The following is a 27,404-nucleotide window of genomic DNA, read 5'->3' as shown; positions in this document are numbered from 1 at the left end:
CATCTCTCTTTGTCTTCTACCGCTCGCCATCTCAGCTCGCTCGCACAGTCTTTCTATCTTTTTTTAAACAAGTCAGGAAGCCGACAGCAGAGCCTAACTTTACTTTCATAGTTATCAAAGAAAAAGAAATGTTCTCCCCTCGTCCTAAAACGGTCCTACTATTATACTAGAGTAGTTCCTTGTTTATAAATGAAGTGGTACACGAGTTGAAGCCGTTGAAGCAGCAGTGCCGTGTTTGTGTTTCACTAATCAGCGGTGGCCATCCCTGCAAACTCCACCCCGAATGTTCTGGTACCTTCAGAAAGTACTACCCCTCCTGCAGTCCAAACGCAAAGAATTCCTCAAAAGGTTCTTAGTTCCGGGGGGGAGAGTTCCTGCGGTCAAAACGGGGCTTTTGTTGCAATATTGGACGTACAGATTATGTTGGTGCTCATTTTCTCATGTAACTCAGAGTAAGAAAGCAAAGCTGCATATTTCTAAAGGTGTCACAGTGTTCCTCTCAGTAAAAGGTATTGAGGAATCCTAAACTAAAAGAAAATTGTATGCTTAAGCAAATCTGTCAACAAAATCAGATCTCAAATCTACAACCACAATCCTAATTGAAATAGAAGAATTCAGTCCTGTGACAGAGAGAGGGACAGGAGATGGGCACAGTAGAATACATAGTGAAATGAAAGATACATATTTTAGCAGTTTGAAATATACTTTCTACGGGCGCCTGGGTTAGCTCAGTTGGTAGAGCGGGCGTCCATGTATCAAGGCTTGGTCCTGACCGCGGCGGCCCGGGTTCGAATCCAGCCTGTGGCCCTTTCCGCATCCACTCTCTCTCTCCCCCCTTTCCAAGACTCTATCCACTGTCCTCTCAATAAAATAGAAAAATGTCCCCAAAAAAATAACTTTAAAAAAAGAAATATACTTTTTACCAAAGTATATATCTCTATTTGTCATTCATGAGCCATTCCTCTACTCGATCTCTCACATTTCTTTATTCCTGTTTTTGAGTCCTACCTCGGTCATCTCCACTGTGTTGGCCAACATTTCCTGCAGAGCGCGGACCGACAGGGACTGCGTCAGAATGAAGCCACATATGGCCAGGTCCGGGGGCACATTCTGCAGCACAGATATAAGACAAAGTTGATAAAAACGAGGTTACACACAGTACAGGACGAAACAAAAAGGGAGGAAGGGAGGGTGCCAGCATCTTACCTGAGCGTTGGATGTGGGTTCCAGGAAGCAGAGACGGTTCCCGAAGCCCTCGCAGGACAGACACAGCTTAATCTGCTCCCCCTTCATGACGGAGGCAGTGCACTGCAGAACGATCTGGTCATCCTGCACCCAATACACAAACAGACACTTTGATTCACTGGCCTTTCATTTTTAGGACACATCATGTTATGTTCCCACCACTAAGTTCAACCACACACTTATTTCTCTTTCATTTTAGCAGCTGCTCATCCCTGATGATATGCCAGCTTTTTCTTATTTTAGCACATATTGTTTTGTGTTTTTATAGCACTTCTTGAATAAAACTGGCTTGGCTTGACTTTTGGTGCAGGCATTGTTGTGTACAATACTGACCTTTTATTGACTAAAGTGACATGTTTCATAAGGAGTACAGAAGAGGAAAACTTGCCTACAGCACATAATAGAAGAAAACAGAGATAAATAAAAAAGAGGCACTTTCTGTACAGTACACAATGACTACAAATATACAACTCTTTAATGGTTGCTCTTTATTTTCAAATGCATTTGCTTTAACCTTTTAGTTCTATTTAGATCATCATACTCACTTAGACACACTCAACACATTTCATTTATTGAGCCTGTACTTTTTAAAGAAATTGGGAGAAGACGTGCTTTTAAAGTTCTTATTGATCAGATTTTATGTAGACGAATCTTTAAAAAAAATAATAATAATACATCCACAGAGCTTTTAGAAAGGTGCCAAATAAAAGTGTGGCTTTTCCTCAGAAGAATTATTATGACTATAAATTAATCATTTGGCGGGTCCAAAATGAATGTTTTATTCATCTCTGTGGAAGATATGTGACGTTTGGTTCTCACTTCTAACAAGGCTTTTGAGCCAATAGTATAACAACAGTGGTATCACATGGTATCTCTGAGTCATCAGTTAGTGAGGAAAAAACTGCTGAGATTGACGGTAAGTGCATGGCAACGACTTGTTGTGAAGTAAATGTAATGGAACGGGGGAGGGAGAATGCGACATCTAGTGGCTGAATGTTATCAATGTTATCAATGGCACCTTTAAATCTAAAGCACCATGAGACTGGATCAACTCACTCAGATCTATTCTTTACTTTCTTCTTAATGTGTTCACCTAAAATGCTCTGTTTTGATTGTATTTACCTTCATTTTAGCTTATAGGTAGGTAAACTTAGTGCTTTTGACATAATGTTATTTCGTCTGGCATTGTTAATTTATTTTATTTTTCGTTAGATTTGTTTAGATGACCCTTGTAACAGATATGTAGTGCTTTGTGTCACTTGGATCATTTCATTTTATCACTATTACTATTATTTATGTATTTATTTTTGTTAACTTCCATGTTTTTGTGTCTTGAAAATGAGATGGTGCATCTAAAGGGGTTTATCCTCAAATTCAAATTTGAAATAAATAAATTAAATTAATGTGTTTTATCCCATTTACTATAAACCATTACTTTTTTCATTGCTGAATGCATTTTCTTACATTTATTTCCACACTGTACGGACCATCAATTAGCAAACTTACTTTAGCTATGTTCTCCATCACAGTGAACATTAAGTCTACATTCATTTCTGACAAAGTTATGTTATTGTAACGTAAGGCAGTGATGACTTTTCAAATCGATTTGCACTTAAACTCCACTGCCATACAACAGTAAAATAACTTAGACATATGATGCTCACTGTGATGGATTACACAACTAAAGCAACAGTCGGCTAAATTCTTGTTCATATAATACAGCTCCTGTCAGTAAAAGCCGGTACAATAGCTAATAGTTAACGCTAACAGACAGTAATTTGTTGCTCCTCGTCAATGCCCGGACCCTCCTGAGACTGGTGTAAATACAGCGATAAACACCCCCTCCCCTGTGAAACCCACACCTGACTCTCAACATTCTCAGCTGTTCCTTCGACTCAGTCGTTACGCAAGTGGATCCATCACTTAACCAGAATGATATTCCTCTCTACGGTTCTGGACAGATTCCTGACTTTTCTCCCCTCTCACCTAACATCTCGTGAATCATTCTGTCTTCTCGTTCTTGACCCGCTCACTGTCTCGCCCTGGTGATTCAGCACCGTCGATGTGCCATGACTTATAGTGTTTAGGAGGATACGCAGGCACTACAAAGCGAGGCCGAGGGGCAGCGCAGGAGTTTGCATGTCTATGTTTATGGCACGCAGCAGGAAAATGGAAAGTGATGCAGATCAGTGACCTCATAACATCTACTCCTCTCTTATACCCAGAGGCCTCTAGTGTTTCTTTGGCTGAAGAGTGTCCCCTCTTCCCTTTGGCTGGGCTATCATCTATCTCTCCTCAGCCTTGAAATGTCTCCTCTGTCCTGTCCTGTCCTGTCCTCGTGTTCCCTGCTTTGCACTGTGGAAAGTGGAGCAACGTGCCCTCTCTCCTTCACTGCAGACATGAGCAAACAGGACTTTTGAGCAAAATCTGTAAATCTCTGAGCTAATATGCAGTTCTCGAACATGTTAAAACAAAGTGGTGGAATATCTTTTCCACCAACAATATCTACCAACAGAGGTCAGACCAAGTCATTGTTTTACAAGTCACAAATAAGTCTCAAGTGTTTGCACTCAAGTCCAAGTCAAGAACTAAACGTTGAGTTTAGTCTAAACAAGTCATAATGTGCTCTTCACTGATTGTAATGTCATTTCAACAACAGAGTAACTGGTCCCAACTGGCACTCACTAACGTAACGTTAGTTCTTCATAGTTTCCTCCTGCAACTTGATTCCATGACTTCCGTGTCTATGAATAAACCTAACATCCACCAGTACCGGGCAGCTGATCGTCTTCGTGCACACACTTTATAATCAACATTCTTTTTGATATTTCGGCTTGTGGGAAGGTATCAAGTATTTTTAAGTCAAAAGGCTCAAGTCCAAGTGAGGCCACGAGTCATTGGTGCTAAAGTCCACGTCGAGTGGCAAGTCTTTTTTTAATTTTGTCAAGTCGAGTCTAAAGTCATCAAATTTGGAGCCTTTGTCAGAGTCTGACTCGAGTCAAAGTCATGTGACTCGGGTCCACACCTCTGACTACCACTCACACAACTCCAAAGCTGAGTATCAGAGCAGTAGGTTTATGCACCACGACGACATGGATCTTTGTTTACCAGGACTGAATATAAATGACGAGTTCTGAGACCAGGTGTCACTGGAGAGAAATTGTAATTTCACAGAAAAAAAAGCTCAGTTGGACCGGGCTGAGTAAGAAGGATAAAATGGGCTAAACTGGCCATGTTTTGAGGACAGCGCATACGGACTCAGACTGCAGTACCCATTAAGGAAATAGGGTCGAGCTTGTGGGTGTCTAAAAGCAGACTGAAGTAACCGAGTGACTCATTGCTCCGAGACAAGATGTGCGATCGGATGACAGCCGTAGACGATATATGCCCCAATGTTATACGGCAGTGCTGCCCAGTGGCTTCCATCTATTTCTACAGCCACAGTCTCACATGGCAGCTTTACTCTGCTTCAATCACTCCACTCCGCTCCACCTCTGTGGGCAACATCAAAAAGGCAGAGGAGCCAAGGGAGGACTGGGAGAGATCAGGGGTTCAGGTGCTAGACAGGCACAGAGCCTTGGCCTCAATGTTGCAGACAATATGTTTTGTAATTTCTTTATCAATTTTTCCTATATGCAAATCATTTTGTAAATATGTTCTGGAAAGTGTTATAAAAATAATTATTATTATTATACAAATATATGATCTGGATTTTGATGGACTGCTGAACAAACTACAAATCCTCACGGTAAGTGACCGTGGGAAACATTGTGGGAAGCCATTAATAAAAGTAAATAGGGTATTTCATGGGTCTGTGGATGTCATACAATAAACTATTATTATTATATTATTATATATATTATTACTATTATTATTATAGTAAATAGGACAAGGAATCAAGCTTTCATTCATCATATGAAGAGAAGTGATTCTGAAACTTGTGCTGCAGTCGAATAGTCGACAAAATCACGTCCTCATGTCTTTTCATAACCACTTTTCCCTAACCTCGATGTTTTTTTGTTTGATTTTTTAGCAACTTTATTTATAACACATAGAAAATGAGTACTGTCACTGTCACTACAGTGACAAACTCAAAGCTGTACAATTCAAGTAAACAGAATCACTCATCCCAAGAAGGGTGTTTTTAATTTATCCATAGTGTAAAATTAAACAACAATGACAGTTATTGATGGCCGAATGGTGCGTCGCTTTAAATGGTGCTGCCGCAAGGAATTGTGTGACGGCATCATATCCTTTTCTTTAGCAAAGGAGGATTCAGTGTATCCTGTGCTAAGGGAGATTGGAAAGGAAGCACTGAAGCACCTTTCTTTAGCATTTAGAGAATTCGACCAGCTCTTATCATGGCTGCCACTTAAAGCTTCAGTAGGCAAAAATGTTTTGGCATCATTGGGCAAATATTCCATAATATATAATAATAACCTTTCAACATATTGTAATTCAAGTGTTCTGAGAGAAAACTAGACTTCTGCTCCTCCTCATGGCTCTGTTTTCAGGCTTTAGAAAATCAAGCCCGTGACGGGAGACTTTGGCCAATCACAAGTCATTTCAGAGAGAGAGCATTCCTATTGGCTGTGCTCGAACTGGTGGGCGGTGCTTGGTATTTCCTCAACTTGATCTCAACTTGGCTGCCGGGTCACAAACCTTCTCATTTTACTACTAAACAGTACACCTCAAGATGTTTCTGAAAACATTTGAGGCGAGAAATAGGCATTACAGTAACATAATATTGATTCATATTCGATCGGCGCTGCCTAGTTTGAGCGTTTGATCGGAGTTCTCGAGTGATTGACTTGTCCGGTCTGTGAAATCCTGCAGATGCCATTAGGAGCACCGGAGGACACAGAGGAACATGACTTTTTTCAGATTACCTGTCTCATGCACTACTGTCAGGATATAGTGACTGTATTTAATCGTATTTGCTCCATTTCTACCCACTGCAGCTTTAATACATCCAGGTAATTTCACTCACTTAGGAACCTTCCTAAACAAAAAAGACTATTCGACCACAGCCTTGGTGAGTATTTCACAGACTTAACCAGTTAAGTATGATATGAAGCACAAGCCAGAACCTTGAGAAAATGGTTGGTGGAGCAGATGAACACATAAGCCTCAGCCAGCACTTTGTTGGTGCATGGCTGGACCTGTTATTCCACCCTGAACGTTAGGGCACTGAAACTTATAATAGTACTCTGTCACGCGCATCAGCAGCTACAGAGCTGTGTCCTTCTAAGAGTCGCACTCAATACGACCCATGTGAAAAGCTGACTTAGAGACCACACAAACTTTTGTGCTTAACTCACCCTTATATTAATAGAGGCAGCTTGAAGGATGTGCACCTGACGCTTTATTGTAAGCCAACCACAACTCCTGATTATTTGTTAATCTCATATGACCGTATCTGAGCCAAGACAGGTAGGAGGTATTGAGTGAAAGCCAGGAAGTGCTGGTTATCTTCACCCACCTGACCTACTGATCTTAAACCTGGGCAGCGGGCAAAGATAAATAAATGAAACACAAATGTTGTTGTCCCATCAACATGGTGGGTGTAGGGTTACAGCCAAACCATGTTTGGACTTGGCGGGGGCAAAGCATCCGGGCTATGTGGATGTCCGGGGTCAGAGGGTGAGGTTGAGACAATTGGATGTAAAGTGACAGACAAATAAACACAAACTAGTGTGCGCAAATAGAGGTGTGTAATGCAGCTGAGATTTACAGCCAGAGGCACAGATAGCGCCTGAAAGCAGACACCTTTGTATATTCTCTAGGGTCTTCTGGTGCACACGCAGACTGAGGATAGCCAGGGTTCCCCAGACTAGCGGGCACGCTGCCCGCCCCACACAGGAAGCAAACAGATGCAAAACGTTGAGAGATGTCCGCCCTCTCCGATCCTATCATACTCTGCTAAACTAAGACAGAGGTAAGACAGGATGGGCATCAAGGGGTAATTATACAACTGGGAACGTAGCTGATACAGTTGTTGCTGTGGGCAGATAGTGTGTTAGATTGTTTAGTTTGGTGTGCATGCTGTGACACTTCTGTTTATAGAGGGCATCCTCAAGCTCAGAGAGACAGCTGGGGCAACAGTGCATTGGACATATACATGGGGCTCTTCTCTTTTCTCGATTTTGTGCCTCTTCGTCTCCTCGATTCTCCGGCTTGTGACCAGGAAATCTATCTCAGGGCTTCATCTTGAAGGATGTTTCAATTCCTAAAATGCATCTCGAGGAGCAAGGAGGCTTTCCGGAGGATCTATAACCGAGGAGACACCGGTGTATACTTTGCGGAAGTATTTTCGGCACCTGTGACGTTTAAAAGAGGCGGACAATGGACAGCTAATGCAGCTGAGCCATAGGGGTGGGAAGAAAAATTGTTTCACCTATGTATCGCGATTTATTTATTTTTTTATCGATTTTAAAATAAATTTTTTAATGCCAAGATCGATGTATTTAGTTTATTTGAGTCTATGAGGAGGCAGTAGGAAGTTATCGCTTTAATTGTTGTAGTCTGAGTAATGTGACGTCATATTCGTTCTGTATCCATCAACAAAAACAAACCACAGCGAGCCAAAATGAGAAAGTAGAAAACGGCAGAGGGTTCACGTGGATACGACCTGCAACCCCACATTTTACATCCAAAGTGGTAAACACTACACGTCCAGTAAAGTATGGAAACACTTTGGGTTTCACACATTGACAGGAAAGCAGAGCTAGACATCACGGCTAAAGCTGCAAGGAATCCATTGGTACCAACCATTTCATACTAGCTTGTCGCGAAGGAGGTAAAATAACGCTCCAAACTTGTGCTAAATTGTGGCGAGGAAAAACTGGCATGGCCGTTTTCAAAGGGGTCCCTTGACCTATGACCTCAAGATATGTGAATGAAAATGGGTTCTATGGGCACCCACGAGTCTCCCCTTTACAGACATGCCCACTTTATGATAATCACATGCAGTAATTTGCCATGTTATGATTTGAGCATATTTTTTATGCTAAAGGCAGTACCTGTGAGGATTTCTGGATGATATTTGTCATTGTTTTGTGTTATTAATTGATTTACAATAATAAATACATACATATGTTTGCAGAAACAAGAATATTTGCCCACTTCCATGTTGATAAGAGTATTAAATACTTGACAAATCTGCCTTTAAGGTGCATTTGAACAGATAAAAAATGTGTGATTAATTTGCGATTGAATATTTTAATCGGTTGACAGCCCTAGTGTCTTTATTTATTTTATTTGCAAGTTAACAGGGTAATTTAAAAGTAGTTTTTACTGTTTCACTAAGATTTCTTTGAATCTTTATTTCGGCTTATGACTGATTTCTAAATATTTTCATCTCAATATTGGTTTACTATTTAAGCCTTTCACATTGAGACATATATCAAATTCAGAATTGACAAAGTGCCACATCCGTGCCACAGAATCACCTGTCGCATAATCAAAATCACTTATCAAATAAATAATGATGAATAATAATGTCCATTCTTTTTCGTTACGGTCCAGATTTCTGCCCAGTCAAAGTGTGCTGATACAGGCCACCTCAGGACATTGATTATATTTCTGCAGACATAAAAAGAGAGAGGGACAGCACATTGCACAGTATGTGGGCGGAGGAGAGGAGCAGTTCAATAAGGCAGAGGGGAGAGTGGTGATGGGGGTTTCCCTTTGAAAACCAGAAGAGACCATACAGGTGCACTATCAGGATCCTTCATCACACATTGCAGTCAGGGCCTTGTGGCTCCCTCCCACACTCTCCTTAATCATGCACGCTCATGTTTTCTCCTCTACTTTGTATGATAAAGAATGTAATCTCCCAAACAACCTTCCTATTTTCTCCCTGACTCGTTATTTTGTGTCGTTCTTCCAAAGACTTCCAAGGCATTAAGAGTTTAGACTCTTTTCACGGTCCTGATAAAACGTCCACCCCCAACACCTGACACGGTAGATTGAGGGTTATGGGTCTGTGCTGCCTGAGGATATGAAGAGAGTCACCAAGTGTAAATATAAGGTCGGCTGAGGGTTTAGGTTACATACACTACACACCATCTCTTGTACATATCACCTCTAAAATAGCCAAACCGTCTCCTTAATTCACCACTGTGTCAACAGAATCAGATTTAGTTCTGAAGAAGTCCCCCTTTTTACTGCAGATAGCTACTGCTGCCATTCCAAGAAACTAAAGGCCCTGACACACCAAGCCAACGGCTGGCCATCAGACAGTTTGGGGCTGTCGGTGAGCGTCTGTCGGCCTAGTTTTTTCAGTGTGTCCCGCACCGTCGGCTCTAGTCTGCCCGTGTCTGAGATTTTTCGTCCAATTCAGCATGTTGAATGCTAACTGGCCATCTTTGCAGTGTGTTCCTGTGCAACTTGTCGGCCAAGACAAAGGCGACGTGAGGCGACGCAACAGTTGGCCTTCATCGCCGCTACATGTAGTTCTTTGATGTCGGCTTGGTATGTCTGGGCCTTAAGAAAACAGGCCTCACTGTCTTTCAGGAATTAGAAGGTGAATTGATGGATGGTTAAGACTAAAGAGGGACCACAGTTTTGTTTTCTTTTGTATTTAACATTTAACAATCTAGAGGAAAAAACTGTTAGGTGTAACCTGAACCCAGTCCAGCCCAACACTGAGATTTATGAGGAGAGTACATATTCAGCTCAACCAAAGTCTCTTTGTGGACTCTCTTTTCTACCCTTCTCTCTCCCATCTACTCTTTGTCTGTAACACTGTGGAAATTTATAAACCCGTTTCAGAGAGTCATATTATGGGGGTAGTATTCTAAATGTGCCATATATTGAATACTCATAAAACAACTTGCAAATTGCCTTTTTTTCTTGTCATTTTACTATAGGTAAGGGCTCACAGGATCACTGATGGCCTGACATATGATAACCCTGCAGTCCATTAAATCTACTCAAACCTTTATAATGATGAATAAACAAATACTTAAAACATGTTAACAACTAACAGAGACCGTCAGCAGCATGTTCAGTTGACAAAAAGCTTTTACTCTGTTGCATCAAAGGTTTCTTTCCCTCTGCTTTGGCATCACAATACAACAGGCCTAATTCATTTCTACTCAAGTACTGTGGAAATGCATTAACAACGGGCTTAATAACCTGTGCTAGGTTGATTGAAAGAGCCTCAAACACCTACACTGAAAATGTTGAGGAAACAAATGATGGAAATAGTTGCATGTGAAAAGATGCTGGGAAGATTGAACTGGAAGAATGAAATGATTAAAGAACAATGGGAAAGCTTTAGTGGGTATATGTCCGGAGTGAGCAACTCAACCTTATCAAGAATCTGATGGTATTATACAGTACGTATGTAATTGTTGGTATGTGCCAATGCCCAATGCATTATTGTAACCACCACTGTTTTGTTTGTTTTGTTTTTCACCTTTTTGTTGATATTACTCCAGTTATAAAACTCAATAAAACTTCAAATTATAAAAAAAAATACTGTGTAAATGCTCAAGTTTCCATCTGACTGGTAAACATGTTTATGAAATGTATCCTGTTCCCAGCTTAGGAGAAAAAGTCTCTGCAGACTGGCTGATAGTGGGTCACCAAACAACAAACCAACAATTATTTCATTTATAAATAAATATAAACACCATAGGCTATATGCTTGTGAAAAAAAAATCCTATGCAAAATGTATCTGTGAAGAAATTAGTGCCGTTAAAACAAATTTGCGTTAAGGCGTTAACTTTGAAAGCCCTAATTTCTATTCATTTCTGAATACAACATGAAACTTTATTAGTAGACTCTTGAAACTTGCCTTACTGTAATCCATCACAATAACCACATTAAGTTTTGTCAAAGTTACATTATGGTGAGAAGTAAAGCTGTGCAGACCTTTACCAAGTACCAGGCAATGATAATGTGACAGTGACACAAATTAATGTGGATTTGATGTATAGTGTACTCAACTTCAAAAAGAATCAATAGTCTGCTAATTGATTTACATACCATTTCATTCCATGAATGGGAACCAAATACTGCAACAGTAAGATTAATACATCCAAACATCTGCTCTGAGTTACGTGATATAATGTGGTATGGATGACTGAGTTTTGTTATGACGTACAAAAGTTATAGGTGGCTCGAGACTGAAAAGTTATTGTGCTGCATTGAATCATTGCGGAAAAATCTTTCAACTCCACACAGAAGAGTGTCCAGAGCATTTACAGCTTAGTCTTTTTCACATTCCGCTTTTGCTGCCGTCTCTCTCACTATTTTGTTGGATGTACTTGTACTTTTTCTCTGTACTCTTTATTATTTCATTGCAGTTCCCTTTTCCATTACCTCTACGCTCTACCACTCTGCTCTGGGCCTTCCCCCCCTCCACTCCTCTCCTATTTTAGGTGGCTGCACCTGTCACTATCACATTCCCTCCTTCTGCTGACCAGCAGATACTTAGAGGTCTCACTTAGAGATACTTGTCGCACTTGGAGAATGAGCGAGACTCTCTTGCTCACAGGGAAGGCACTACGCACAGGAACAACTAACTTCTGATGGACAAAAAGCAAAAAGCGGAAAAACAACGAATCACTTCCCAAAAAAGCAGATTGCATTTAAGTTACTTAAGTGGGGCAATTAAAGGACAGGTATTATACCATTCCAACGTCTCATAAGGCTGAGGTTACACATTTCAGTGACGCTGATAACAGAATTAGGGTTCAAATCTTGAAAATAGCTACAACTGCAAAAGATCCATAAACTCTTCTGATAAGGTTACTAAGAAATACTATGTTATACTTTATGATTTTCACTCACAGCTAAGCTACCGGGTACTCTATTCTTCAACAGCGATAATTCACAAATCCGATTCTAAGAAACACTGATGCTGAATTTCAATGACACATATTGTTTTGACAGCCCACACACACAGGCTTCATTCCCCTCCGGCTCAGTTAAATTGCTACAAACTACCACACATCAAACATTAAACAGCCTCTGCCCTTTGAAAGACGATAAGTCTGGCAGACAGCAGCAATTCAAAAGAAAACACTGTTATAAATAAATTATTTTAGCTGGCCTGAATCCAAAATCCATTCCTTTAAAAAAGTCTATTTGCCTTAAGAGTAAGTAAAGTACTTTCCTGACCAGCAGGCCTGTTTAAAACAGATGTGTGGTCCAGAAAAATTGAACATAGGAGTGAGTAAAGACGCAGATAGAGATTTGAATGCGCAAGAAAAGCAACATCCCATAGTACAAATATCCTTGAACCTCCCTTCAAGTTCACAAAGCCCCAAAAGTAGTTTCAGCCCAGCCTTTGCTAAACCTTCTTCAGTTAATAACACCATTATTGTCCCATTTCTCTTTCAGACAGCTTTTGCAGCATTAATCCAAGTGCCTCAAACCAAATGACTGCACTGGATCCAAAACATTTTCCTTTCTGGCAAAACTCTGGTTGCACACACATTCTGGAAGATTTTGTGCATCTTGGAACAAAGTACCAGCAGTGAGAAATGATGAAGCAAACACTGGGCGTCTGGACTTGTTTAGCTGCAGAACACTTTATGCTATACTAGCTTCTAAACGGCTTTAAAAATGACCAACACCAGAGGTTACGCATTTACAACAAATCACATCAACTTTATATCACTGCCAGCTATTTTGAAAACCATGCTGCTTTGTTTCCATTAGGGCTTTAAATCGATTCAAATAGTATGTAATACTCTTATCAACATGGGAGTGGGCAAATAAGCTGCTTTATATAAATGTATGTATATATTTATTATTGGAAATCAATTAATAACACAAAACAATGACAGATGTTGTCCAGAAACCCTCACAGATACTGCATTTAGCATAAAAAATATGCTCAAATCATAACATGGCAAACTGCAGCCCAACAGGCAACAACAGCTGTCAGTGTGTCAGTGTGCTGACTTGACTATAACTTGGTCAAGGGACCCCTTTGAAAATGGCCACGGCAGTTTTTCCTCACCAAAATTTTGCGCAAGTTTAGAGCGTTATTTACCCTCCTTCCCGACAAGCTAGTATGACATGGTTGGTACCAATGGACTCCTTCGTTTTTTTTAGCTTCTAGTTTTGAGCCGTGTAAGATTAACACATAAAAAAATCATCAACAAAAATGTAATTAAATAGCGTGTATTTTTGTTTTTATTTGTGTGTGGTTAAACATGGCCTGGTAAGTTTGGGAGAAGGTGAACAGATTCACGATGAGGTTAGTCCTAAATTTAATAGTCTGACTGACTTATTTTTAATTTAAACTATTCAATGTCTAGTCTACAATCCCCCTCACTTCGACATCTTTGAACTATGAGTGGCAACATGGGGAGGAACACAAGGGCCCTTCATGCAGAAAATATCCCTGGATCCTTCTAGTTGTAAGGTGACAGAGCTAATCATCCATCCTCTGCTCACACACACACACGCTTGCATAACAGTTGTGTCACTTTACTTCTGCAGGATCCCCTCTCTCTCTCTCTGTCTTGTGCCTGAGAGGGCAGACCAGGCCACCTGTTTATTGTGTAAACTGCTGTGACCAAAGCAAGCAGGCTAACAGGTGCTGTATATGTGTGTGTGCGTGTGTTGTTGCCCCGCTGTGGATGTGTTCATCCCCTGGGCTCAGCACTTCTAAAGCCCTGTTTCACTGGCACCCTCCCCACCTCCCTCATCCCCGTCCCTCCTCTGCTGCTGTCCTAAAACCGCCTACTGCTGGAGCTCACTGATGTACACACTGTATGTGTGTGTAAAAGAGAAAGAGAGAGGGGACAAAGACAATTGAGATAAAAAAAAAAAAAGAATGGGGAGATAATAAGCAGCAGTGTAACCAAATAAAATATGTATCATAGTTTTTGATTTCCTTGATCAATGTCATCTCAACTGTAACTGGAAATTAGCATCTTAAAGAAAGAGACAGTGAGGAAAAGTGGGGTTAAAGGTGCTCAATACGGATTTCAGAGCTATCTATTGCCTCCACATGGCTCTCAACATGGAGACGGCTGAGCCAGCGGCTAGCAACTAACGGCAAAGAACGTATATTGCCAAAAAAGTGAAAGCCACTTGTTCGTTCCATTGCAACATCAGCACGCAGCAGCAGAGCTATGAAACACCAGTTTCAACTCTTTGCTTCTGTAGTCTTTGCTAATGGTGCTAACAGTGTTAACAGTGAAAACAACGGCAACAGTGCTGACAGAGCTAACAGTGTTAACCTGGGGGGGAACCGGAGGGTGGGCGCTACGCTTCCACGACAACGCCGTGGGTCGGGGCGGCGTTATCAGCGGTAACCGCCGTATGAAAGCAGTGCAGAGCGACGGCCATTAGCTAGCCACTGGGACAAAACAAATACACTCACATGCACTAAAATGGCCAGCTAGGTAAACAAAGCACAGAGAAGCTCATATTACAACATAAACAGAGGGAGTGCAACTTCATTCTCTGCTCAGGTACACATTACTCCACTATATCTTTACATTGCAAATAGTTGTTTGCTGCTATATTAATGCTCTGGATTTCAAATTTAGCACCTTTAACATTTATGCAAACTATAGTTATAGGATACCCTGTAGGGGCAGTGGTGTAGAGGGAAATGTTTGTACCATAGAAGTGGAATAGGAGTAGAATGGACATTGGACTGTTTTCCGTGGTCATCTGACTAGTACAAAAGAAATGGTGATTGTTGTTAGTTGTTATGGTGACGACAGTACGCAAGTCAGTGGGGCCATAAAGTGTAGTAGCAGCTCAGCGATATCTTGTCCTTCCCCAGAGGAGCTGAACAGTGGGCTGGTGGCTAGCGGCAGTGATGAGTCTAATGGTCCCTCTGCCTCACTGCCCTGGCCACTTCACTCATTTTCTGTTACCAGTGTAGCATTAAAGCATGGCGTGCCAACAAAGTTGTCACTCATCTGGCGATAGCAATGTGCTTTACTCCGCTGTGGCAAGAGTGTGTGGATGAAGCATTAAGTTGTTAAATGTTCTCATTACTCTGGCTATCTGTGCTTCGTAACGTGACTTACTAACGTTACTCCACTGCTCATTTTTGCCGTTACTGCAAAACCTGACCTCAGTGAGTCCGCGACTTGCCTTAAGTCGGTTTAGTTTATGCAGAAGTTAGCCCGCTACAACGGTCACAATGGCAGCGGTACACATAAAAATGGCCACCGTTCTGACCATTCTGCTACGTTGATTTGAATGGGAATATCCGTTCTACTCCTATTCTAGTTCTATGGTTTGTACTACCTGCTTTTGTTACCTTTTGTGTGATGTGCGATGATGTGAATGTCAAGCAGGAGAGCGTGAGAGACAGCAGGAGAAGGACCCAAATGCAGATGGTCGAGGCAGATAAGTACAGTTCTATGATAAGACCGGATGCTACATTTGTGTGTTTATACCTTTAAGACCGGGTGCAACGCTTGCCCTTTTCTACCAGTAAGACCGGATGTGACGTGCACATCGCACATAAACTGTGTAGACTGTGAACAAACTGTGACGTAGTCATTGCATTACCACTGCCAGTTTGTTTTATTGAAAAATATGGCTGGAAACAATAAGTACGTTTGTCAACATTTTCAGTTCAGTAAGATAATGGCATACAGTGACTATATATTACAGACCCAATTTGTTGTACACTACCATTTAAGTTCTTGCATTGCTTTCTTGCAGTTCTTTTTATTACAGTGCCACTTTCTGTTTTTGGTCAGACTTTTTTATTTTTTTAATTTTGTTGTTTAGTAATTTTTTTTAAAAATGGTAATGTTTTTTTAGGACAAAGCCAATAAGTTCTCAGAAATCCTCAGGTTTTAGGAGGTTGTTTTCAAAAACGGCTCAGGTTTTAGAGTGTTTTTTTAGGCGGCCCCTCATTTCTTGATGGGTTAATGATGACCAGTTGAAGATCCAAATAAGCTTCCAGGCAGACACAGGTAGGTGGAGAGGCAGGCAGGTGCAGGTACGGGTAGGGGTAGGCTGCTAAGCAGGCAGAGAAGCAACATGGCAATAAAGAAACTCCAATGATCTAACAACTGACTGGGGAAAAGGGGACTGGTATATGTGCTGAAGGGGTCTGAAGAGAGGAGGCAGGCATTGTGACAGATGAAGGCAGGTCAGGGATGACCTTTCATCACTTACATCCAGTATTGAATTCACTTATCGAATCAGAATCCTTTCAAATATCTTATTAAATCTATCTATGTTTAACTTTCACCAAATTAAGTAATGAAATTGATGAGTAGATAAGCACAAAGGTTGTGCCTAATAGATTACATATTTGCTGTTGTATGTTTGTTGTATGTAAAGAACTACTCTAATTAGCTCTTTGATAATTAAACAAGGGCACACAAAATAAAGATTTTGGTAATAGAGCTTAACAAATGTGGGTATTGTACCAACTTGGAACTGAATTATTAGAACCCAACCCTAGAAAGCACTGTCTAAAAGTCACTGGTGGAGCATCTGAGTGGTTAAGACGCACACTATATCAGGGGTTTTCAAACTTTTTGGCGCCAGGGACCCCTTACGTGAGAGAACATTTTCCAATGACCCCCTCTTAATCGTAACAGCGATTAAGCATAATGCTTACTACCATCTATACTCTTAGATGACATTGGAACTACCTGTATTCTAAAACCAGTGAGTGCTGCAATGAGCACTGCATTATTCATTTGAACATGTCTACAGAAAGTCTGGGATAAATGTTGTTGAAAATTGAAAAAAACATCTAGGTTGTTTTCCCTGCATTTCAAAGACGTTACTTCAATGTGTAGTGGGACCTGTGTGACATTGTAATATAGTTGTAAAGTTATCAAAACCTATGTAACCTTGACATAAAAATCCCTTTTCAAACGAATCCAGCCTGGTTTTAACCAGGACATCTCTTCACCTTTTGACCTGCAAATCAGTGCTTCCTGCAAACAAAACTGCCCGTACAGTTCTGACAAAAGTTACTATGGCGTCTGCAGGATTGACAGTCACAACAATGAACAAGATCTCTGCTCACTTGACACGCACAGAAACACCCATATCTACACACACACACACACACACACCACGTCTCCCGAAGGATGCTGGCAAGTAGGACACTGACTCCTCTGGTTTCTCCCTCCAGAGTGTGTGCACTTATAGTGGCACAGCACACTAAAAAAAGAAACTGCTGTTATAGACTGGAACTCAAATACCCCTTCAAACTCTCTCTCGCCTGTGTGATTCACACCGCATATGTGGCATCGTGAAACAGTGACACAGCTTTCACCGGCGGAGAAACGGGCACCATTGTATGAGTTCTGGGTTACCTGATGTAGACTCTTGTGTGTTTATAGCGCAGTGAGACATTTCAGCGGGTTTCTCTATGGGCTTTTTCTAAAGAGAAAAGGAAAGACTGCTGGCTATTGCAAGCTAAGCCGATCTCTTGACAGCTAATGTGGGGGCTCAAGTGCTTACAGGGAGTTTTTATTTAGGGAGGAGGTTGAATACCATATAGTTCAACATCCACTTTGTTTGAGAGGAAGGAGAATGTAAGTAACCTGCTACTGTATACAGCAGGTGCCATGGCTAAGCCCCACCAGCTAGTGTGTAGACTGTACAACTATTCACACTCAGCACTGTATGAGTCACAGCCCTGGGCCATATTAGAATAACACAATAAAACCCAGAATAGAATAGAGCAGCACTGCTGAGTAATCTGTGTGTGGTCTTTTGTGATGTGAAAACGATCACTGGAGATGTGCTGAAGGAGCCCAAAACGGATAACATTTTCCCCCCCATCTGTCACACGGAACAGGAATCAGCATTTAGAGGATCTAATCTCCTCTTCCTTTCTTCTCTTAAACAAAACAAAAAACATGGGGGAAAAAAACACTAAAAGCATTGCCTTACTCCCAAACTCCCACCCTCACAGCTTTTCATCTGATTTGGAAGATTCCCAGCAGGCATGAAAAACAAGTAGAGTACCAGAGAAAAGGATAAAGTACTGACAGAATTACACTGCTATCGTACTTTTTTTTCAGCTCCTTCCTCAAATAGACACAACAACAGGTTTCTCAATCTGTAAGAACACCTACATGCTCACAATTCCTTCGAGTGGGGAGGAGGACAAGCCTGAATACTAAAATACTGTAGAGTTTGTGTGTTTGTTCCATCATTACACTCAAGAGCCTGGTGAGGAACTGTGAGAAAATATGTCTTATTATTGATTACTTAGCTCATAAGCATGACAAGATAAACCTTGTACAATCAGGATACAAGAGAGCAAATAATAAAGAGCAACTGGCGGTGAGGTAAACTACATTACAATGGAACAGAAGTTAGCTTAACCTCAAAAACCTCAAGATTGCATATCTGATTTGAGTTCCTAGTGAATTTCTGTAAAGCACATACATTTTTTCAGCGGTTTCCACAACGTTCACCCTTCACTGCTTGATCTTATTTCATGCAAAGGCCATTGTTCAAAGATTTAGACGCAGCTTTAGTAAGATTATACCTTTCACAGATAACTCTACACTTGTGCAAGCAGAAAAGCTGCCCGTCACAGTGAAACCCCATACTTTGCCGACTAGGAAGCATGTTTTGTATGGTGTGCTGGCATCATATGAAACTAGAAATCCTAAGGAATCCAGTGGTATGTCATAATAGCTTGTCACGAAGGAGGCTAAATAACACTCCAAACTTACACTACATTTTAAACTGGCATAGCCATTTTCAGAGGGGTCCTTTGACCTCTGACCTTTAGATATGTGAATGAAAATGTGTTCATTCACACATCATTAGATATGTGAATGAAAATGAAAAAGGCAACAACACTGACAGCTGTTGTTGTCAGCCGCAGTTTGCCATGTAATTGAGCATATTTTGTATGCTAAATGCAGTACCTGTGAGGGTTTCTGGACAATATCGGTCATTATTTTGTGTTGCTAATTGATTTACAGTAATAAATATATACATACATTTGCATAAAGCAGCATATTTGCCCACTCCAATGTTGATAAGAGCATTAAATACTTGCAAAATCTCCCTTTAAGGTACATTTTGAACACATAAAAAATATGTGATTAATTTGCGATTAACTATGGAAAATCATGTGATTAATCGCAATTAAATATTTTATTTCAATTGAAAGTCCTAGTAAAAACATCTTAAATATTATTTTTTCTCATTGCCCAGGACTCTGAAAGACCAGCAGGCTAGCTGTAGTTATCAATACACAGTTAGAATGTGCTAACATGTGCCTAGCTTTAAGCTCACAAAGACTATTCTTTGGGAAAACAAAGGACTTTTTTGGAACACAATTTTTTTTTTTTATATATTTTTGAATATATTTTGTTGGTATAAATCTCATCTAGGGTCCATTTTGAGCTTTTTTATCACAAGTTTGTTATCCTAAACTTGACACCATGGTGTGATGAAATGGCTCTTCTGTTAAGAGCAACCTTTGTTAATTTTTTTAAAGATTTCATTAAATTGTTATAAGATGATGACTTCTAGCTAAACCCCTGCTGAAAAGTGAGCGTTGGTGACACACAGGCTGTGAACCTTCCATGGCAGGTTATGTAACTGTGAAAGGATTATATCAGGTGAATATATGACTACAGTCTGCTGCCCCAGCTGGTCCAGGAGAGGCAAGAACTCCTCCATGCTCCTATTCCACTCCACTCATCACACCTCCCACCTCCATTATAACCCAGGGAAAAGCCCCAGCAGAGAGAAACAGCTGACTCACACAATGCCTCCCATCGCTGGCCTCTAATTAAAAGACTGATAGCACAAACCATTTGGTGGATGTTTCAATCTCACAGCACCACAAGCACCGCCGGGGATTAAACCCCTGACCCCGACGGTGTTAGTGTCAAAGAGAAACCCATTGAAGTACACAACACATCAATAATTTACAATAGAGCTGCATTGTTTTTTCCTTTTGAAGTGTTGGTGTCTAATAGTTTCATCCTAACCGGGCCTCTTGAACCAAAAAAAGGACAAACCCACTGAAGGCATTCAAAATGTTCGGCCTAATGTTTCTCACAATTCATCTCCCAGTTTCTAAAGAGGAGAAAATAGTTTTGTAATAGAATCAACAGCTGTGTTGCTCTGTAATGCCGTCTTGTGGATATTGTGAGTGGACTCTACAGGCTCGACAGGAATCCCGTCCATCAGTATAATTTGCTTGTGGGTCTTTCTGCATGCCGCTGTCTGGGCTCTTTTTTACTTGAACTATTATTATTTCACAGCTAACTAGATTCAAGTGGCAGTGAGGGAAACGTTGCAGCGACTGTAGTGGTAAAGTAGAGCTCCACTTTAACAGAAATACATTCCACTGTGGAGGTTCCGTTGATGCTCTTCCTCTGAAAGACAAAATATGTGAGCGGAGACGAGTCCCCTGGATGTTCCTCACATAATAGAAACAGTATTATTGCTTTATTGGCTTTCATTGGAATTGTATCATGTTATTGGTAAAAACATTAATAAAATGTTTTGTCTAAATTAATTATTCCAAGCAAATTGTCATTAAAAAACAACTTAAAGAGTTTTGTCTGATGAATGAATAAAAATCTTAATTATTATATTTAAATAATATACTGCTATTCTTTTGATACTGATTTCAAACATATTGTTGAGCTCTAGATGGAAATACTAACTTGTGCAGTAACCTATGCTCTTCTAGGTGATTACTACTCAACATTAAAAAAAATGTCATCCTAATTACCTTTTTTTAGGTTTAAAGGGTGGTAGATTAAAGGTTCAGGTGCATGGAAACAAACGGATTAAATGAAAAATAATATATTCAAACCACTTTAATTTAGTATTTATCTCAGATACTGCATGCTTACAGTATTTATCTCTAGCTCTGGAAACCCATTTCACCAACTCAGCTGTTTTAGGTCATTTTTATGGGTCCTCCCCCCCATTGAGTGCGACACTGTGAAGTGGATACCTCCACTGTGACTGTGTGTTGGCTTCTCCAAGGAAGACATGCAGCCTTTGGCCAGCTGTCCCCTCCAGGCTCTGGGTAGCTTGTTGCTCTGCCTCCTCGCCCCACACTGACAGGCTCTACTTTCCTCAGATAAAAATAGATAACGATGCTAACAGATGCACCAGCCCCTGTCTATCTATCTGGGCTCACACACACACACACATATGCTTACACTTACACTGTTACCCACCTATTCTTAAACACAGGATATTCTTGATGTAATATAGAGGAGATTAGGCGAGACAATGAGCAGTGCATTCTGAAAAGATCTAATATGATCACGTAATGTGGGTTAGATTTCACACGAGATTAAAGGAATCAATTATCAAGTTTAAAGAGAGCAACTAATAAGCGGGTCATGGCACATTCAGGGCACCGCAAAAATAGTCAACTATATAGAGAAGCAGGTCTTGGCTCTGAGAACTGCAACTACAGATTAGACCTTAAATATCCAATGCCAGAAAAGCAAATGTGACACAAGTGAAGAAAGGGTGAAACCAAAGGAGCTATGAAGTTGATGCTTGAAGATCATGAGTCCATTTTTGATCAGGAGTTGAATCACGTAGCGTTTAGATTAATTGCTTCTCTTCAGTAAAAACTAATCTAATTTCCTCCCTCGCTGTTCTCATAACTCCTCATCTCCGCCAGTGCAGGTTTCCCAAAAAAGGAAAGTGAGCAGGACTCACCGTTCGCAGGAACTGGATCTCCTCCTCTCCCTCTCCCCCTTCTGCCATCCTTCGCCGAGGGTTATTCGCAGCTCCTCGGGAGAAAAGAGAAAATCCTTCTGTTCAGGATTTTGATTTTTTTCTTTTTATCTCCTTTGCTACGTCCCTCCCTCCCGCTCTCCACGTTGCACCTTTCTCGTTGCTGTACCCCTCTTTCTCTCTCTCTCTCTCTCACACACACTCTCAGTGTCTTTCGCTCTCAGTGCTAGTGTGTGTGGGTGTGCTGGAGGACAGCATGAGTCCTGTGGCTCTCACGGTGTTGTGAGAGAGAGTGACGGGAGGCGAGGCTCTCCCCAGCTCCTCTCTTCTCTCGCCTTGCATCCCCCAACCACAGATGAGAGAGGGAGGGAGGGAGGGAAGGAGAGAGGGAGGGGTGGTGGGTGAGAGAGGGAGGGAGGGAGGGGCAGGCACCTTGTTACACATTTACACGGCACCCATCCCACCGTGCCACCATGTTTGTAGAAGTGGGCCACTCCCTCACACAGGCTGACCCCCTCCAACACACACACACACATCCCTCCCCTCCCTCCCCGTGTCTGAGGCTATAAAAGGAAAGGGGGGTGAGGACTAGCCTTTGGGGAGTGTGTAGTTAGAACAGATGCACACACACACACCTTGACTCTTCAAAGTGAACAGTTGCACTGTACAAAAATGCCTTCAGAATTAGGTGCATGAGTGCATTAATGCTACTGTACATTAGCTGCTCTGCACCCAAAGGGTGATATTTGGGAAATTCAGACATCTGTATCAGCTGACAGTCAGCTGATGAGAGTGTATCAGTTTAATGTTATGATGTGTCTTCACAGTTTATCTTGGTCTCTGAAGGAGTAATGCAGGACAGTTGTACTTAGCTCCACCCTCTCGTGTCATTTCTGGTTTCAAAAAAACAAGATGGCGACGGCCAAAGTGCTGAACTCCAGGGTTCAAACCAATGGGTGGCGTCACGGTGACTACGTTCACTTCTTATACAGTCTATAGATAGGACTTATTTTGTATTACTATTATGAATTAATCTATTGTCAAAATAAACTTGGTATGAAAAATTGAAGAGTACAAATTCCTGAAAACTTGTTTTCAAATATTTCAATATTTGTGACATTATATAAAACAATCAAAGATAAAGTTAGACACAAAAACATCCTTAGTTAAAAAACTTAACATCTGGTAATCTGCTTGATCAGGGCTGTGTGGACGTGGTTCGATCAGATTTGAGCGATAAAGACTAAAATCAGGTTCAGATGCTTATGGTGTAAAATTCAGATTAGTCAGTGCATGGAAATACTCACTTTTCCAACACAGTGGCACTTTAAACTCACTTTAAACCAGCGAGACAAAACATAAATACAGGAATCTGTCAAGTATCAATGTGTTCATGACTCCATTGCTTCTATCTTACATTTTATAAAATATGATAAATGTCTAAGATCTCATGTTTTCAGAGCCCTAAGGTAAGTCTTCAGATTGTTTATGTTGTCTGAACAACATAAAAAAACAAATATTTAACAATGATACGATGCAGAGAAAAGCTGCAGACTTTACGTTAGAAGCAGGAACCAGTGAATGTTTGACTTTTCTGCTTGGACCTAAAACTTGGTCAATTTAAAATAAAAAAATTGTTGTCCATTAATTCCCTATTGATTATAAACAATTCAACGAATGATAATTTCAGTTTAGGTTACAGTTATCATTCATTGTGTTTCTCCTACAGCTTGGCACATTCAGTGCAGTGGATACTAGTGATGCTTTCTTACAGTCTAATCAATAACAGGAGGAGACGCTCTGACATCACATCAGGCTTTTAATTAGCTCTGTGTTCCTTCACAACACAATTTCAGATTTTATGCTTCAGTGTTAAAGTAGCAAAGGTCTTAGCTGCACTAAGGACAGTAATTAATAATTACTACCATATTATTTTTTAACATCCTGCTCAATTATCTGTAGCAATATTGCTGTCAACAGCCCCCAGACAATTCTGTGCTGCCACTGTGGTCATGCAAGAAAAACCCTTTGCAGTGATTTAAAAGGGATGAACCTGTCCTGTGTCTGAATGACTGGGCATGAATCCCAAAAGGTCATTAAGTTGAGACATTTCACCATAAGGAAATTAACCTAAAGTATTATTTTATATTTTAATGTATCAATGTCAGCAGTGTGATTCTTCCCTCCATCCTTTTTTGGAGGAGATTGGGGGGTATGAACAGTGACTAATCAGCAGAAAATGTATTTCACTATTAATAACTGATTGTGTTTTAAGCAAAAATGTAAAAAAAAAAAAAAAAAAAAACATTTGCTGGTTCTGCTGGTTTAGAGCTTCTGGGATGTGGGGAATCGCTGCTGTTATGACTGACTGATGGTCAGACATAAAAGCAATTTGAAGATGTCACCTTGAGCAAAGGAGATTATGCTGGGCATTTTTTGTATTTTTCTTATTTTAGAGACCAAACATCCAATTTAATTTAACTGAATAAATTAAAAGGTGTCTGTCCATTCAATTCCCTGTTAGTCTCCTTACAGCCTGAATAAAATCCCCCTGAGCTCTGAAAAGATCTATCACACCTTAACACAAAATTGCAAATAGATCATGATCAGACACCTGAAAATAATCGTTGCAGACTACAAAAGGCCATTAAATGCTATCTTCTCTCAACATCAACAGCTGTGTCTGGGCAGCCTGCAGCCCTGAGGGAAACACTGGATAAATGCATGAGTGTCAGTGGCACACCCCTCTTGGTTATATATCAGGCAGCAGGGATAAATGCACCAGACAGGAAAACTGGAAGTCTGAGCGGCATCACACTGAAACGGTGAGCATCCTCTCTACACATCCTTACCTCTTCAGTCTCCATCTGGCATCCTCCAGCATGCTCTCCTGCTCGCCCATCTCCCGCTGCAGCAGCAGCTGGCAGAAGGATGAAGATGTGTTGGGACGTTGCTGCTCGCAGAGATACAACAACTCCGTCCGACGGGTACAGCTGAAAGGAGGAGAGGAGGTTTATACGCCACTGAACCAGAACTAACGTGAATGCTGGGAGGGTGAGTCCTGATTCAGAACTGACCTGCTGTTGCCTGTTTTTCTTTTTTTTGCCAACTCACGAATCTGCCTCCGTTTACCTGCAGCTGCGGCGCAGCGCCTGAAGGAGGCGACATCACACCGAGGACTGAACTCTAGTGATGGGAATTCCGGCTCTTTTTAGTGAGCCATTTAATTTGGCTCAGCTCCCCAAGAAGAGCCGGCTCTTTCGACTCCCAAAAGGCTCTTCATTTTACCACTTCTGCCTTTTATAGTTCAGCCAAATGTATCCCTGCTTTGACCTATGATTAGTATGTGTGCACATATATCACTTGATTATTAAATATAATTATACTAAACCTTATAATTTACAGAATACCATCATTTTACATGCTGCTTCGTTTCCGACTGTCACTCATCTTGTCTGCTATTCGCGCACCGCACTCCTCTCTCTCTTTCTCTCCTCCTCTCCCTCCTGCTCTGTACCTGTAGTAGACAGTCAGCGCGCCGCGAACCTCCGCCCCTCCGTTTGATGGTATGACCCTTGTCTGTCATCCCGATTGGTGGCACGGACGTCATTAACACAACATTTAGTCACAGTCAGTGCATGGAGTGATCGAGAAGATCGTCCTATCATTCTGCCTTAAATTAATTAAAGAAAAAGAAAAAAAACTGTTCTCAGACGGGAGCCGGCTCTTATCGTACGTGTCCACAGGCTCCCTGCTTTCCACGCTCCCCATTCATTGTCTATGTAAGCAGCCGCGCAAACGCATTCTGGTAGCGTGGTGTCGCGATTCGAGAAATGGAGCATCGCAACGCACGCTCCTCATTTGCATAAAGTTGAGGGCTCGTCTACTTTATGTAAATCACGGGCGTCCGACGCGACTCGCCGCCTCTCGAAACTCCCGAGAATCTTTTGAAATAAACGTTGTCGATCCAAAATAAAGACAGATGCATTAACTGCATGGCTTACTTCTCGCCTCAAATGTTTTCAGAAACACATTTCGGTGAACTATTTCCGTGAAATAAGAGAAGAAAGTTTCCAAACGAGCCTCCATACTGTTTCCGGTTTGAAAGCTGGGAGCAGCAGCCCACGTTTGGAAAGCGTTCGTCCAATCAGGTGGGGACAGCCTTGTGTCTAGTGACAGCCCACCAAGCGTCCAATGTTGGGAAGCGTCCCCTCGCGATAAAAAACGCCCCTGTGGACACGTACCATTATCGTTCACTTAAACGAGCCGGCTCAAAGAGCCAGCTCGTTCACGACCAACACATCACTAGACTCCAAGATGACCACTAATTAGCTTTAACCACATAGCAGGTAGAGCAGGTCATCTCTCCGGTGACTGTCTATTGCAGTTTATTGTGCTGCTTCCTTAAAGTTTAATTAAAACAAAGGAGGAAAATAACTGATATACCCTAAAGACACTAACGCAACGCTAACGTTGCGCTAACGTTGCGCTAGCTAACGCTAGTTACCACTTAGCTACCATAGCAACCTGAACCGTTAGCGTTATATGCTAACAACGACACAAAGTTAACGAACTTATCACAAAACTAAACAAGTCAAATTATTTACAAATACATGAAGTACGCTAGTTTATACGTTCAACTCTCTCATGACGTCTTCCTGTCACCTGTGAGCCCCGTGAGTTACCGTTACCTTTACTCTTCGTTACCGGTAATGTAGCTACGTCAATAACGGAGTAGAGATAACGGACTTCCGCTTTTGAAATAATTACCAAAATAAAAGCTTTAACATCACATATGTTAAAAGACTCACAGGAGAAATGCAGAAGCTAAAATGTACATTGTGATGTTGAATTATAATTAAAAGAAATGTGGCCCATTTCCCTTTTTTCTTCTCTTTCTCCTCCCTATTGATGATGTGTCATTTCCTTGTTTTTCCAGCAATATGCTTGCTTATTGCTGGAGAACCAGCCTCCCACTCTACTGATTAGTATAACATAATATAGGTGTGCAAGCTACTGCTGAATGCTCACAGTGACCCTGATGAAGACCTATGTTGGTCGCAACGCGTTGGTCATTTTAAACAATTATTGCCATGTAAAATAAAGGCATTTTAATTTTGTTCAAACACTACAGTGTGCCTTGGATTATTTCTGAGGGAGACTTGCATTTTGTACTTTTTTCCACCCATGCATTGAGCCCTTCACAATAATGAGCCCAATACACCTGAAGGATCCAAAGAGCACCTGTATGTGATTACCACAGAGACCCAGCAGCACTTCTACTCCATTGTCTTCGTGGGCCATTAGCCTTTCTATTTTTTCGGCATGTGTCAAATGTCTTTATAGATTCATCAGCTGAGTTGATTGCAACTCTTCCTGTTTTACAGAACTATTGCTTAATATTACAGTAAGATTACCACATTGCCAGGAAATAGCATTATACACTTTTTTTCCTCTGTGTCATTTCCATGTTCCCTGTTTTTGAGTTCTTCAATGATCT

General features: G+C 41.1%; 1 protein-coding gene across 8 annotated transcripts in view; it reads right to left on the bottom strand.

The window, feature by feature from the left end:
• Window positions 1–24,892, bottom strand: part of ryr1b (ryanodine receptor 1b (skeletal)) — a 109,575-nt gene extending 84,683 nt beyond the window's left edge. For 7 of the 8 annotated variants that reach the window (XM_037774229.1, XM_037774233.1, XM_037774234.1 and 4 more), the window contains exons 1-3: window positions 21,887–22,227; window positions 1,207–1,329; window positions 1,009–1,110 (exon numbers count right to left, since the gene is read on the bottom strand). In XM_037774229.1, coding sequence (XP_037630157.1) covers window positions 1,009–1,110; window positions 1,207–1,329; window positions 21,887–21,934 — 273 coding nt within the window. In that variant the 5' untranslated portion in view covers window positions 21,935–22,227. Of the gene's footprint in view, window positions 1–1,008; window positions 1,111–1,206; window positions 1,330–21,886; window positions 22,228–24,756 lie in introns of those variants that run through there. The other variant, XM_037774231.1, reaches the window with a different exon arrangement.
• Window positions 24,893–27,404: the final 2,512 nt, after the last annotated feature.

This window comes from Sebastes umbrosus, chromosome 7, assembly GCF_015220745.1.
Source record: "Sebastes umbrosus isolate fSebUmb1 chromosome 7, fSebUmb1.pri, whole genome shotgun sequence".
Taxonomy (NCBI): Eukaryota; Metazoa; Chordata; class Actinopteri; order Perciformes; family Sebastidae; genus Sebastes; species Sebastes umbrosus.
The sequence above is the reverse complement of the archived record's forward strand: the minus strand, read 5'-3'. Positions and strand labels throughout refer to the sequence as shown.